A 14492-nucleotide genomic window follows, 5' to 3' on the forward strand; every position below is an offset into this window, starting at 1 on the left:
ATGACACGTCCATCCTGGGCCTCCTGCAGTGCCACAACGATGCCACCCGAAGGTTGCAGGAACAGCCCTCATATTTTGCTTGGGAATCCTGCAGCCCAATGGTATCAATGTGGACTTCACAAGCTTCAAAATCTGTCTTCCCCCTACCGCATCCCAAAACCAGCCCAGCTCGTCCCCGCCTTCCTAACCTGTCCTTCCTCCCACCTATCCCCTCCTCCCACCTCAAGCCCCACTCCTATCTCCTACCTACTAGCCTCATCCCGTCCCCTTGATCTGTCCATCCTCCCTATCTCCCCACATACACTCTCACCTTTACTGGCTCCACCCCTGCCTCTTTGACCTGTCTGTCTCCTCTCCACCTATCCTCTCCTTTATCCATCTTCTATCCGCCTCCCCCTCTCTCCCTATTTATTTCAGAATCCCCTTCTCCCCCATTTCTGAGGAAGGGTCTAGGCCCGAAACGTCAGCTTTCCTGCTCCTCTGATGCTGCTTGGCCTGCTGTGTTCATCTAGCTCTACACCTTGTTATCCCAGACAAAGTTCACTCAGTTGATCCTAGGCATGGAAGGATTTTCTCACGAACAGCAATTAAGTAGGTTAGTTCTGTACTTGTTGGAGATTAGAAGATTGAGAGGTGACCTTTATTGAAACATAGAAAATTCTTAGTGCATTTAAGAAGATTGATGTGGAAAGGTTGTTTCAGCTTGTGAAACAGCGTAGCTAGCAGTGTTTGAGGTATGGCAGTTTGGCAAGCGTGGGAGTTTAAAAGTTAATCGCTTCCCTTGGAATATGGTACTAATTGCGGTTAGTTCTTTGATAACATCAGCTGATTAGTAGGGTTTACTTCTAAAGGTAGACAGTTAACCAGGTCTGTTTTAGGGCTGAGGATAGTAAAAAAAATCTCTTTTAGTGGGTGGGGCTGCTGTATTTTGAATAACTATTTGAATAGTTATTGTAGTTCAAACCAGCTGAGGTAAAGAGCGTATTGAATAAGAAGCCTCTGTGCAACCAGCAGTGAGTGGAGGGCAGTTTGGCAAATGTGGGAGTTAGGTGAAGTCGGAGAAAGAAGTCTCTTGGTTTTCCTGGTGTCTTGTTTTCCTAGCTACTTTCACAGATCAGTAGCAGATAAAGGCCTAAAAACTGGGAATTATTAAGATATTAACTGAGAAGCACCAGGGATAAGTAAAAATCAGTATTAGAGAAAAAGACTAAAGTTAAGCTAAAGGCAGTATCTTTGAGTAATTAGAAATGTTAGCAAGTATGATTAAATTCAAGTTTAAGTCATGGCAGGTGAAGTCAACTGAGTGGAATATGTGATCTGGAAATGGAAAGTCATGGACCATGTGAATATGTGTGCAGGAAGTGCTCCCAACTGCAGAAACTTGAGCTCTGCGTTTTGGCTGGACACACTGTAGCACATTCACAAGGCTGAGAGCTATGTGAATAACATGTTTAGAGAGGTGGTCACAATGTGTCAAGACTGGAGGAAAGAAGGGAATGGGTGACCACCAGGTAGTGCAGGAGGCTGCTGGGGTCCCACCCTCAAATTGGTTTTCCAATTTGGAAGCAAATGAGGGAGCTGGTTCCTCACGCGCATCACTGTACAGGAGGGGAGGAAGATGAAAGCAAGGATGGTAGTGATAGGGGATTAATTAGGGGGCAGACCAGCGTTTCAGTGACTACAGATGTGATGACAGAATGGTGTTAGGGTGAGGAATGTCACAGGGCAGCTGCAGGGTATCCTGAAGGGGAGGGTGATATGACAGGCAATGGTACGCATTGGTACCAACAATATAGGTACATTGAGGGATGAGGTCTTGCATCAAGAATTTAGGGAGCTAGATTAAAGAGAAGGACTTCAATGATTGTAATCACTGGATTACTCCTAGTTCCACTTGCTAGCGAGTGCAGAAATAGGAGAATAGGATGAATGAATGCGTGGCTCAAGAGTTGGTGCAGGATTTTAGATTCCTGGATCACTGACGGTTTCTGAGGAAGGACAAAACCAACATCCTTGTTTGCTTGTACTGTTGGAAGGAATTCAAATTATTTCAGTTGAGGGCCAGGACAAAGAGTATTAATATAATCAGGACACTGCATACTTTGATAAAGGAAGGAAGGCAGAGATTGTTCAGCCATTTGAGTCTTGGGAGTAAGGCAAGACGGATGGCCTATATTTTAGTGCTAGGAGTATTACAGGTAAGACAGAGGAGTTAAGGGCGTGGAATTGCAGTTTTGTTGCCATCGTATAATAATGGTTGAGGGAAACATAGGACTGGCAACTCGACATTCTGGGGTGTAAGATCTTCAGACAGGACAGGAGAAAGTATAAAAGTGGAGGTGGTGTCATATATTAATTAGTCAGTTTATTGTAGAAAGGAAGCTGATATCTTGGAATGGCCTTCAAATCAGGCTTTGTGGATAGAGCTTAGGAATAAAAAGGGAGCACACATACTATTCAGAACTTATTGTAGTCCCAGAAATGGTCAGTGGGAACTAGAGGAGCAGATATGTGAACAATTCATTGAAGTATGTAAAAACAATAATGGGGTAATTATATTAAGAGACTTCAAATTCCCCATAATAATTGGGTTAGTCACAACGTAAAGGCTTGTGGGTGTGAGCAGATTTCTTGAAATGTATTCAGGATGGCTTTTTGTATCTAGATGTAGAGGGTCCAATAAGGGAACATACAGCGCTGGACCTAATTCTGGTAATAAAGCTGGACTGATGTTTGAGGTGGCAGTGGGGGGATATTCAATGGATAGTGACTATAACCGTATGTTTTAATTTTGTTATGGAAAAGGAAAAGGATGGCCTGCAAGCAAAAGCTGGGTTTGGGGGAAGACTGATTTTATTAAAATCAGGCAGGATCTGGCCGAAGAAGACTAGGAGCAGTTACTTCTGAATAAATCTACAGCAGAATGGGGGGAGGGTGTTTAAAATGGAATTGGCGAGAGGGCAGATCCAACATGTTCCGTTTTAGTGAAATGTAGGAACAAATTCGGAGAATATTCAGGATTGGATAAAAAAGTACAAAGGGAGCAAATCAACAAGAGGTTGTAATGGAATATTGAAAGTGCAGAGGTAAACTTAAGAAAGCACTTAGGAGAGCAAAGAGTTTGCATGAGAAAATGCTGTTGGATAAGATTAGGGAGAATCTGAAGGTGTACTTTAAGTATATTGAGAGGACAGGGATAATAAAGGAAAGAATAGGGCCCAAAAGAGTCAAAGGGGACAACCTGTGCGTGGAGTCGGAGGACATTGGTAGGGTGCTAAACAAGTACTTGACTTCTGTGTTCACTTTGAAGAAGGAGGATGTAGGTACAGAATTTGGGAAGAGGGACTGAAACATTCTTGGGTGGATTGATATAGGAAGTGAGGAGGAATTAGAAGTTTTGGCAGGCTTAAAAGTGAACACACTCCAGCGTCAGGATGAGTTATATCCCAGGCTATTATAGGAGATGAGCGTGGAAATTACAAGGGCTCTGACCCAAATTTTTAATTCCTGTTTGGCCACGAGAGGTGCCCAAGGACTGGAGGACAGCTTATGTGGTTCCACTTCTCAGGAAGAGTGGTAGAAGAAAAGAGATTTACAGATGAGTGAGTCTCTCACCATGGTAGTGAAACTACAGCGAGATAAATCTGAAGGAAAAAATTAATCTCCAGTTGGAGAGACAAGGTCTGATCAGGGATAGTCAGCGTGACTTTGTCAGAGGGAGGTCATGCCTAACCAATTTGGTAGAATTTTTCGAGGAGGTAACCAGGTGTGTTGATGAGGATAGTGCAGTTGATGTGATTTATATAGACTTCAGCAAAGCTTTTGACTAGATCATTCATGAGAGAATGATAAGTGGGATACAGAATAACTTGTCAAGTTGAATCCAAAATTTGGCTTAGTGGTAGAAGACAGAGGGTGGTGTGAGAAGGCTGTTTGTGTGACAGGAGGCTGGTGTCCGGTCACACCACTGGAATCAGTGCTGGGTCCTTTTTTATTGTTCATGATGTGTACAAACATTACAGAAGGAAATGTTGGGGGAGATGGGGCATAGGTGGGAGGCGACGGTTGAAGGATAATAAGTTTGCAGAAGACAGAAAGATTGGCCAAGTAGTTGCGTGAGGAAGAGGGTCTTGGGTGGATATAGACAGCTTGGTCAAAGGGGCAGATCAGTGACAGATGGAATTTCACAGAATCTCTACAGCGTGTAACAAGGCCATTTAGCTCATTGAGTTTGTACTGACCTTAAGAGCATCACTCCCCCTGCTTACGTCTGTAACCCCATGTTTACTATGGCTAGTCCACCTAACCTCCATATCCCTGGACACGACGGACAATTTAGCATGGCCAATCCACCTAACCTGCATATCTTTGGACTGTGGGAAGAAACCAGAGCATCCATTGGGAACCCACTCAGACACGGGTAGGATCTACAAACTCCATGCAGACGGTCACGCAAGACTGGAATCAAACGTGGGTCTCTGGTGCTGTGCGGCAGTAGTACTAACCACTGAACCACCATGTTGCCCTGAATTTAACCCTGATACATATGAGGTGATGCATGGAAGAAAGAACAAGACAGAGGAGTACTCCATCAATGCCAGGACACTAGCACACTCTGAGGAACAAACGGATCTTGGGGTGCTTGTCCATAGATTCCTGAAGGTGGTAGGGCAAGTTAACAGGGTAGTTATGAAGGCATATGGGGATTCTTGCCTTTATCAATTATGGCATAGATTCTAAGAGCAAAGAGGTTATGTGGAGCTGTACAGGATTTTGGTTAGGCCATAGGTGGATTGCAGTTCTGGTCACAGCACAATAAGAAGGATGTGATTGCAGTGCAGGGGATGCAGAGGAGATTGACTAGGATGGAACAGTTTAACTGTGAAGAGAGGTTGCGTAAGCTCCTGTTGTTATCTTTGGAGCAGAGGACCTGATTGAGGTGTAAAAGATTATAAGGACATGGATAAGGTAGATATGAGGTAACTGTTTCCCTTTTGAAGGATCAATAATTGTAAGGAGAAATGTTTAGAGGGGATTTGAGGAAAATATTTTCCACTCAGATGGTGGTAGGAATCTGGAGTGCACTGTCTGGGAGTTGAAGTGGAAAACCTCAACTTTTAAAATGTTCTTGTACTTGAATTGTTGTAACTTTCAAGGCATGGGCTGAATGCTGGAAAAGAGGACTAGTGTATATTTAGCATTTTTTTTTGTTGGTGCAAACTCGCTGGCCCAAAAGACCTCTCTTGCGCTGTATGATTCTGTGATAGTCTAGGATCGGACAACGTCATCCCAGGATAAGGCATTGCCAACTTAAGACCGAGAAGGGGAATAAAAGCAAAGAGCTGGAGAAACTGAACAGGTCTGGCAGCGTTTGTGGAGAGAGAAAAAACCTTTAACATTTTGAACCCAGTATGATGTCTTTGGAGACGAGGAAGCATTTTTTCCTGATGCTAGTGAATCGGTGTCATTCATAACTGCAAAGAGCTATAGAGAGCTGTGTTGTTATATATGCTCAGGACTGAGATAGACTAACATTTTTCATTTGTAAAGGCATAAGGGATTGTGCGGAAAAGACAGGACAATGGAGCTGAAGCTTATCAGATCAGCCATAATCTTTTTGAAAGGCAGAACAGAGTAAATAAGCTGAATGGTCTATTTCAGCACATGTATTATGGTTTCAGAGGGTCCTAAAACAGAATCAATTTGGCCACAGCTAAGGAATAAAAAGGGTGCGATTATATTGCTTGGTGCAATCTATACACCACCAATTAATGGGAAAGATGTAGAGGAACAGATTTGCAAGGAAATTCCAGAAGGATGTAAACCACATAGTTAGATGAGTAATTAAAGTCCCTCATTATATGTAAACTGGGATGGGGGTAGTCTAAGTAGCAGTGAGGGGCAAGCATTCATCGATTGTGTTTAGGTGTATTTCCTTTGTGATGGGTCTTTAGAGTGCTGGGAAATTATGCATTGCTCGATATGGTTCTTGAGAATAAGGTAGTTTAACTAGATCAAGTGACATGAATCACAGCATTGTTCTGGCACAGAATGAGGTCATTTGGCCCATTGTGCCTGCACAAGCTCTTCGAAGAGGCATCATTTCCTTGTGCCAAAATCATGCTTTTTTTCTGATACCCTTGCATATATATTAATTCAGTACCTTCTTGAATGCCTCAGTTGAACATGTCTCTATCGCACTTCCAGACAGTGCATTCCATACCCTAACTGCTTGCTGAATGAAAAAGTTTTTTCTCACGTCACCCTTGCCTCTTTTGCACGTCACTTTAAATCTATGCCCTCTTGTTCTTGTTCCGTTTACAAGTGGGAACAGCTTCTCCATATCTATTCTATCAGCCGGCTCATGATTTTGATAATCTGTATCACATTTCCTCTTAGCTGCCTTCACTCCAAGGAGAATGGTCCCAACCTCTTCAATCTATACTCTTAACTAAAGTTTCTTCATTCCAAAAACTGTTCTTACAAATTGCTTTTGCACTTACTCCAATTCATTCAAATTTTCCTATATTGTGGCACCCGCTACTGTACCCAGTGCTCCAGCTGAGGTTTAACAAATGTCTCCTACAAATTCAACATCACTTACTTGCACTTGTGCTCTGTGCCCCTATTAGTGAAGCTGAGGACACGTATGCTTTAACTGCTGTCCACTTGTAGTTCTACCTTCAAGGTCTATGGACAATTGCATCCAGATTCATCTGCTCCTGCACCCCCTTTAGAATTGTACTCCTTATTTTATATTGCCATTCAGCGTTCTTCCGACTAAAGTGCATCACACTTCTCACCTCGAATTTCTCTGCGTTGAACCTCGTCTGGCTACTGTCTATCCACTTCATCAACTTGTCAATGTCTTCTGAATTTCCACACTAGCCTCTTCATAGTTTACAGTTCTTTCAACTTAAGTGTCATCTGTAAACTTTGAAATTGTCCCCTTCACACCAAGATCCAGATCGTTGCTACATATCAGGAAAAGCAAATATCCCAATACGGTCCCCTGGGGTACTCCACAAACCTTCATCCAGCCCAAAAAATATCCGTTACTCTTGTTTCTTATCACTCAGCCAATTTTGTATCTACATTGGTACTGTCTCACTTCCACTATGATATGTGACTTCCTTCACAATCCTTTTATGTGGCACTGTGAGGTCTTACGGAAATCCACGAATACCAACTGTGAGAGCATTACCCTTGTCAAGCCTTTCTGTTACCCATTCAAAAGACTCTAAGCTAGTTAAATATGATTTCCCCTTTAGAAATCTATGCTGACTCTTGCTAATCAACCCACCTTTGTCCACGTGACTAATAATTCCATCCCAATAACTGTTTCTGAAATGCTCCCATCACAAAAGTTACACACACACACACACACACACACACTTCCTCAATTCTGAGGAAGGGTTACTCAACCCGAACCGTTACCCCTGATTTTTCTCCACAAATGCTGCTGGACCTGTTGAGCTTTTCCAGCAATTTCTGTTTTTGTTTCTGATTTTCAGTATCCGCAGTTCTTTCACATTTTTTTTTACTGAAGTTGTACTGACTGGTTTATAATTGCTGGGATTATCCTTACAACCTTTCTTGAGCAAGGCTACTATAATGTTTTAAATTTTCCAATCATCAGTCACCTCTCCTGAGTTAGTTGGGGGAACATCTGGGGGATTGTGATCGTTCTTTCATTAGAGTAAGGATGATGATGGAAAATGACGTTGGTCAAACCAAAGTATGAATGACCAGCTGTTGGAGAGCTGACTTCAATGAGGCAAGAACGGAACTGGGTCAGATAGACTGGAACTAAAAATTGATATGAAAATCAGTCGCTGACCAGTGAGCAACCTTCAAAGAGGAGATGGTTCAGGCACTGTTACGGTATATTTTCTCAAAAGAGAAAGATAGAATAAATCATTCCAGAGCTGTTTGGATGACAAAGATGACAGAAATGAAGTTAAAGGAAGAGTGTGCTTGTGATATGTATTATATAGAAAATACATTTGTGGAATTGATAGAGGATGATCTTAAGGAAGGGAATGTGAGTTTCTAAGCCACATCGCTATTAAAAAGGAAGAGGTATTGTGCATCTTAAAAAGTATTAAGGTACCCAAGTCCCCGTGTCCTGATGGGATCTATCGCAGAACATTGAGGGAGGCAAGAGAACAAATTGCTGGAGCATTGACAGACAGACATCTTTGTAACTTCTTTGGCCGCAGGTGAGATCCCAGAGGACTGGAGAATAGCCAGTGTTGTCCCACTGTTTAAGAAAGGCAATAGGGATAATCCTGGAAATTACAGGCCTATGAGTCTCACATCGGTGGTTGGAAAGTTATTAGAAAAGATTTTCCGGGACAAGATCTATACTCCATTAGAAGTCAATGGACTTATTAGCAATAGCATGGTTTTATGCAGGATAGGTTGTGTCTCAGTAACTTGATTGAGTTTTTTGAGGAGATGCCAAAGATGATTAATGAGGGAAAAGTGGTTGATGTTGACTTCATGGACTTCAGTAAAGCCTTTGACAGGGTTCCTCATGGTAGACTGGTACAAAAGGTGAATCACATGGTATCACGAGTGAGTTGGCAAGACTGATACAGAACTGGCTTAGTCATAGGAGACAGAGGGTAGCAGTAGAAGGATGCTTTTTGGAATGGAGGGTTGTGACTAGTGGAATTCCACAGGGATCAGTGCTGGGACCTCTGCTGTTCATGTTCTACATGAATGATTTGGGGGAAAATGTAGCTGGTCTAATTAGTAAGTTTGTGGACAATACAAAGATTGGTGGAGTTGCGGATAGTGAGGAGGATGTCAGAGGATACAGCAGAATATAGATCAGTTGGAGGCACGGGCAGAAAAATGGCAGATGGAGTTTAATCTGGATAAATTTGAGGTGATGTATTTTATAAGGTCAGGTACAGGTGGAAATTATACAGTGAATGGCAGAACCCTTAGAATTATTGGTATGCCGAGAGATCTGGGTGTGCAGGTCCACAGCTCACTGAAGGTGACAGCGCAGGTTAGTAAGGTACTTCAAAAAGGCTTATGGCATGTTTGCCTTCATTGGAACCAGCATTGAGTATAAGGATAGACACATTATGCTGCAGCTTTATAGAACTTTAGTTAAGCCACAGTTGGAATATTTTGTACACTTCTGGTCAGCACATTACCAGAATGATGTGAATGCTTTGGAGAAGGTACACAAAAGGTTTACCAGGATGTTGCCTGGTTTTGGGGGATTTTAGCTGTGAAGAAAGGTTGGATAGTCTGGGTTTGTTTTCACTGGAATACAGGAGGTTGAGGGGCGACCTGATAGAAGTTTATAAGATTGTGAATGACCTAGATAGAGTGGAAAGTATGAGGCTTTTTCCCAAGATGGAGAGGTCAATTTACTAGGGGACACAGGTTCAAGGTGCAAGGGGGAAGTTTAAAAGAAATGTGCGAAGCAAGTTTTTCACGCATAGGGTGGCAAGTGCCTGGAATGTATCGCCAGAGGTGGTGATGGAAACAGACACAATAGCAGCATTCAAGAAGCACCTGGACGAATTCATGAATAGGAAGGGAATAGAGGGATACGAATCCTGTAAGTGAAGACCGTTTTAGCATGGAAGGGCAAAATGTGCCAGCGCAGACTTGGAGGGCCGAAGGTCCTGTTCCTGTGCTGTATTGTTCTTTGTTCTTTGTTCTAACCAAGCTGAATACGTAAGTTTCAGATGGAGGTGAAAAAGAAAATGAGAAGAAAAGAAAGGAGATTATCACAAGACTGACACCTGACATAAAGGGAAATAATTGTCTTTTATTAGTACACTAGTAGTAACTGGGTGGTAGAAGTGAAAGGAGGGCTAAACAGGAACCAAAAAGGGGGATTGTATGTGGAAATCGGAGGTATGGCTGAGGTGTCAAGTTGAATACTTTGCATCTCCCTATGCCTGCAAGGTAGCTGTGCCCAAGGTGTGGTGACAAAGGAAGAAAGTCAGTCACTGGAATGATTTGGAAGGAATGAATGTTAGATAAACTGTCTCTATTGAAACATTGAAAGGCAGCAGGACCAGTTGAGATGCATCCAAAGATACTGATGGAAGTGAGAGTGCAAATTGCAGAGGCACTGGCAATAATCTTTCCCTAGATTGGGAGGTGGTGTCAAAAGACTGGACGATTGTAAACATTACACCCATGTTCAAAAAGGTTGTAACAATAGTCCCAGTAATTACAGACCAGTTATTTTATTGTTCCTGGTGGGGAAACTTCTAGAAACAACAATTTAGGATGAAAAAGGTAAAATCACCAGAGTCCTATCAGACCATAGGACTGCTCTCTAATGTGTGAGAGAGAGAGAGAGAGAGAGACAACTGCTGGTAGATTAACCTGAGGGTCACCACACCTCAATGAGGGGAGAGGTAAGAAGATGAGTCCTTCATAGTAACCTCAGCTGACACAGGAATTGAACCCACACTGCTGGTGCCACTCTGCATTGTGAACTGGCTGTCCAGCTAATTGAGCTGTTTATGCATTGGGTAAGGTTACTACAGATGAGCTAGGGCCAGAGGGAGATGTATGAAGGGAAATTCAGCCAACTACAATTAACTGATTAATCTGTGGAATCTGAAAGATAAAGATTGTTCAATATTTGAAATATTGCTCCGGATGTATGGATGTGGTTTTGTAATTATATTCTCAATTTTCTATTTTTTAATATTTTACAGAATGAAAAGGATTTCAATTCTCTTGAGCCTTGGCTTATAAAAGAAATGGATGCCTGCCTATCAGATATTTGGCTGCACAAAGATGTTGATGCTTTTGCTCAGCTCTTTCATCTTATTTTAAGTGAAAATGTCAGTGGTGAGTTTTCTTTTCGAGCTACTTCTCTGAATGAATGCCAACAGCAAGCTACTTTGATAGTCCCCAGTGCACATTGGAAAATAGTGGTGGGTAGTTTGTCCATATAGCCTCTTCCACAAGGTGGTGATGTAGTACCAAACCATGGCTATTTGCTCAAATTTAGGCTTGAGTCTTAACCTATTACCTTTAATTACTTTTTGCTTACTTTGTACTCATCTTAATGCTAGTTTTATAATTGATTTTTGTAAGATATATTGCTGTAATCCATACATTTTGTTAGAATGAACAAACTTATTTCAGCTTTATTCAATTTTACTGTAATGAATACCGGGTGCAGAAAAAAACAGCATTATATATGTTTCAAATGAATGTGATTACACATCAACATTGTGTACAAAATCTTTGGGTATCTGAAAATGAGGTGTCAACCTTGTGAAGGTACAAGTTAGGACTACTTCTAAATAAAATAGTGGAAGCTGCTTGTCATAGAATAATACAGTTGTACAGAACAGAAACGGACCCTTTGGTCCAAATCGTCCATACCGACAGGATATGTTAAATTAATCTAGTCCTATTTGCTAGCATTTGGTCCACATCCTTCTAAACCCTTTCTATTCATGTACCCATCTAGATGCCTCTTAAATGTTGTAATTGTACCTGCCTTCATCACTTTGTCTGGTAACTCGTTCCATACACACACCACCCGCTGCGTGAAAAAATTGCCCCTTTATATCGTTTCCCCTCTCACCTTAAACCTATGCCCTCAAGTTTTTTACTCCCCTACCTTGGGAAAAAGACCTTAGCTATTCACCTTAGTAATGCCTCTTATGATTTTGTAAACCTCTGTAAAGTCACCCCCTCAGCTTCTAATGCTCCAGGGAAAGTAGCCCCAACTTACTCAGCCCATGATTATAGCTCAAACCCTCCAATCCTGGCAATATTCTTGTAAATCTTTTCTGCACCCTTTCAAGATTAACAACATATTTCCTACATCAGGGAGACCAGAATTAAACGCAGTGTTCCAAAAGTGGCTTAACCAATGTCCAGTACAGCTACAACATGAGCCCCTCCCAAGTCCTATACTCAATGCACTGATCAATAAAGGCAAGAGTACCAAATGCCTTTTTCACTACCTGTCTACTTGCGACTGCACCTTCAAAGAACTATGAACCTGCACCCTAAGGTCTTTTTGTTCAGCAACACTCCACAGGCCCATACCATTACCTGTATAAGTCCTGCCCTGATTTGCCTTACCAAAATACAACCCCTCACATTTATCTAAATTAAACTCATTCTGCCATTCCTTGGTCCATCTGATCCAAGGTCCTGTTGTACGCCGAGATAAATCTATTCACTGTCCGTTACGCCACCAACTTACTCATCATTTCTTCTATGTTCACGTTTTTATGAATGACAAAAAGCTTGTGATCGCAGTGCTAAGTAATTTCACGGTCAATGGATCAGGATAAATTCCTTCAGTTCTGCCACATCCAAACGTGAATGGTGGTAGCAATAAACAGCTAGCAGGAGGGATAGGCTCCGCAAATATCCCAATCCTCAATGGTGGGAGAGTAAAGAACATCAGAGCAAAAGACCAACCTGAAACATTTGCAACCAAATTCAGCCAGAAGTGCCGAGTGGGTGATTCCTCTAACCTCATACTGGGGTCTCTTGAGGTGAGATGGTGTCATAGTGGTCATGTTACTGTCTAATAATGCAGAGACCCAGTATTGGTTTGGGGTCATGAGTTCAAATTCTAGTTTAGCGGTTGAATCTAAAGCTGTGAAACGTATCACTGGTTTCAGTAATGGCTTGACAACTATCAATGATCGGTGTAAAAAGCGAAGTCTGGTTTACTAATGCCCTTTGAAGGAAGGGAAGATCTGCCTTCCTTCCCTGGTTTGGCCGAAATGTATCTCCATGCCCACAGCCATATGGTTGAACTGCCCTCCTGAAATTGCCTCGCAAGCCGCTTAGTTCAAGAGCAATTACTAATGGTCAACAAATGCTGGCCTTTCCAGCGATGCCCAGATCCCACGAAATGTTTTTAAAAAAAAATCTATAATATGAATAGATACACAATCTTGTCTTTACACAAAGAACCTTCCAGCATCTTCTGCACTAATTATTTAGTAAATAGGATGTCTTTGGAACAGGTTCATCACTCAAAACTGAGTATTGATGAAGCATTGTGGACCATCTGCCCCAGAACTGTATTCACCATAATCTGTAATCTCTTCCTCTACCATTGTTGTCAAACCAGGATCAACTATAGCCCAATGAGGGGTGCAAGTGAGCTGCCAAAAGCAGCACCAGGCATATGTAAATGAGGTATCTGCCTGCTGCCGCTATCTCTCAGTGCTTACATCCATGCCAAACAATGATAGATAATTAAAAGCTACCTGAAGGAGATGGAACTGGAAATATCCTTATTCTCAATGCTTGTGGAGCCAGCACATCAGTGTGAAGGCTGAAGCATATACAACAGTCTTCTGCCAGAGATACTGAATACTTGATGTTTCTCTGTCTCCTCCTGGTGTCCTGTGTGTCATGGATGTCACTTTTCACTCAATTTGATTCAAGCCACCTGATATTAAGAAATGGCTGAAGGCATTGGACACAGCACACAATACTAACTCTGACAGGAACTGACCATTGAACTGAAAACGTGTCAGAATTTGCCATGCTTCTAACCAGTCTGTTTCAGTACAACTACAATACTGGCGTCTACCTGACAATGTGGAAAATTCAGTTTAGTGCTGCCCAAAACAAGCTGTAAAAAAAAAATCCACTCAATTACTACATCTCCCAGTGGCATCAGTTTAAAAATAACATGATTATTGATCATTTTAGACTCTGTCAGGATCACTTTGCTCCAGACCATGATTCATTCTTGGTCCAAACGTAAGCAAAAGAGCCAAGATGGAGGCAAAGGGAAAGTGATTACCTTTGACATCGAGGCAGCATTTGATTGACTGACTGTGACAGAAGGGATAGAGAGCACAATCTTTAGAGCTAACAAACATAGGACTCAATTAGTGTAATGATAGTGAAGGAATAAAGCTAAAGGCTTTGTATCTGAATGTACGTAGCATTTGAAACCAAACAGATAGACTGAGTGCAAATAGAAATAAGTACAATCTGGTAGCCACTTCAGAGATATGGTGGCAGGATAACATAAATTTTGAAGGGTTCAGGACATCTAGGAATTACAGAAAAGCAGGAAAAGGTGGTGGGTGGTTGTTAGTTAATTGTATTATTACCACAGTAGGGATGCCCCAAATGCAGGAAACCAAATTTGGATAGAAATGAGAAATAATAAACCAAAAAATCATTTGTGAGAGTGGTGTGTAGGCTAATAGTAACCACTATAAAGGAAGAAATGTTAAGAGCTTGTTGAAAAGGCATAGCAATAATCTTGGGGATGTATATGGACTGGAAAAGTCAGATGGGCAAAAGTAACCTAGATGAGGCGTTCATAGAATGTTTTCAGGATAGTTTTTTTTAGAACAGCATATTTTGGAGCCAACAAGAGAACAGGATGTACTATGATAGTAGGAACTGCCGATGCTGGAGAATCTGAGATAACACAGTGTAGAGCTGGATGAACACAGCAGGCCAAGCAGCATCAGAGGAGCAGGAAAGCTGCT

At 41.9% G+C, this 14492-nt stretch overlaps 1 protein-coding gene across 1 annotated transcript in view; it reads left to right on the forward strand.

Annotated features, from left to right (window-relative positions):
* LOC125481745 (3'-5' RNA helicase YTHDC2-like) overlaps positions 1–14492 on the forward strand; it is a 48191-nt gene that overhangs the window by 20326 nt on the left and 13373 nt on the right. Inside the window, exon 5 of the mRNA XM_048593655.1 lies at positions 10707–10842. Within this exon, the coding sequence (XP_048449612.1) occupies positions 10707–10842 (136 nt within the window). The remainder of the gene's footprint in view (positions 1–10706; positions 10843–14492) is intronic.

The sequence above is a fragment of the Rhincodon typus genome, chromosome 3, assembly GCF_021869965.1.
Source record: "Rhincodon typus isolate 14 chromosome 3, sRhiTyp1.1, whole genome shotgun sequence".
Classification (NCBI taxonomy): Eukaryota; Metazoa; Chordata; class Chondrichthyes; order Orectolobiformes; family Rhincodontidae; genus Rhincodon; species Rhincodon typus.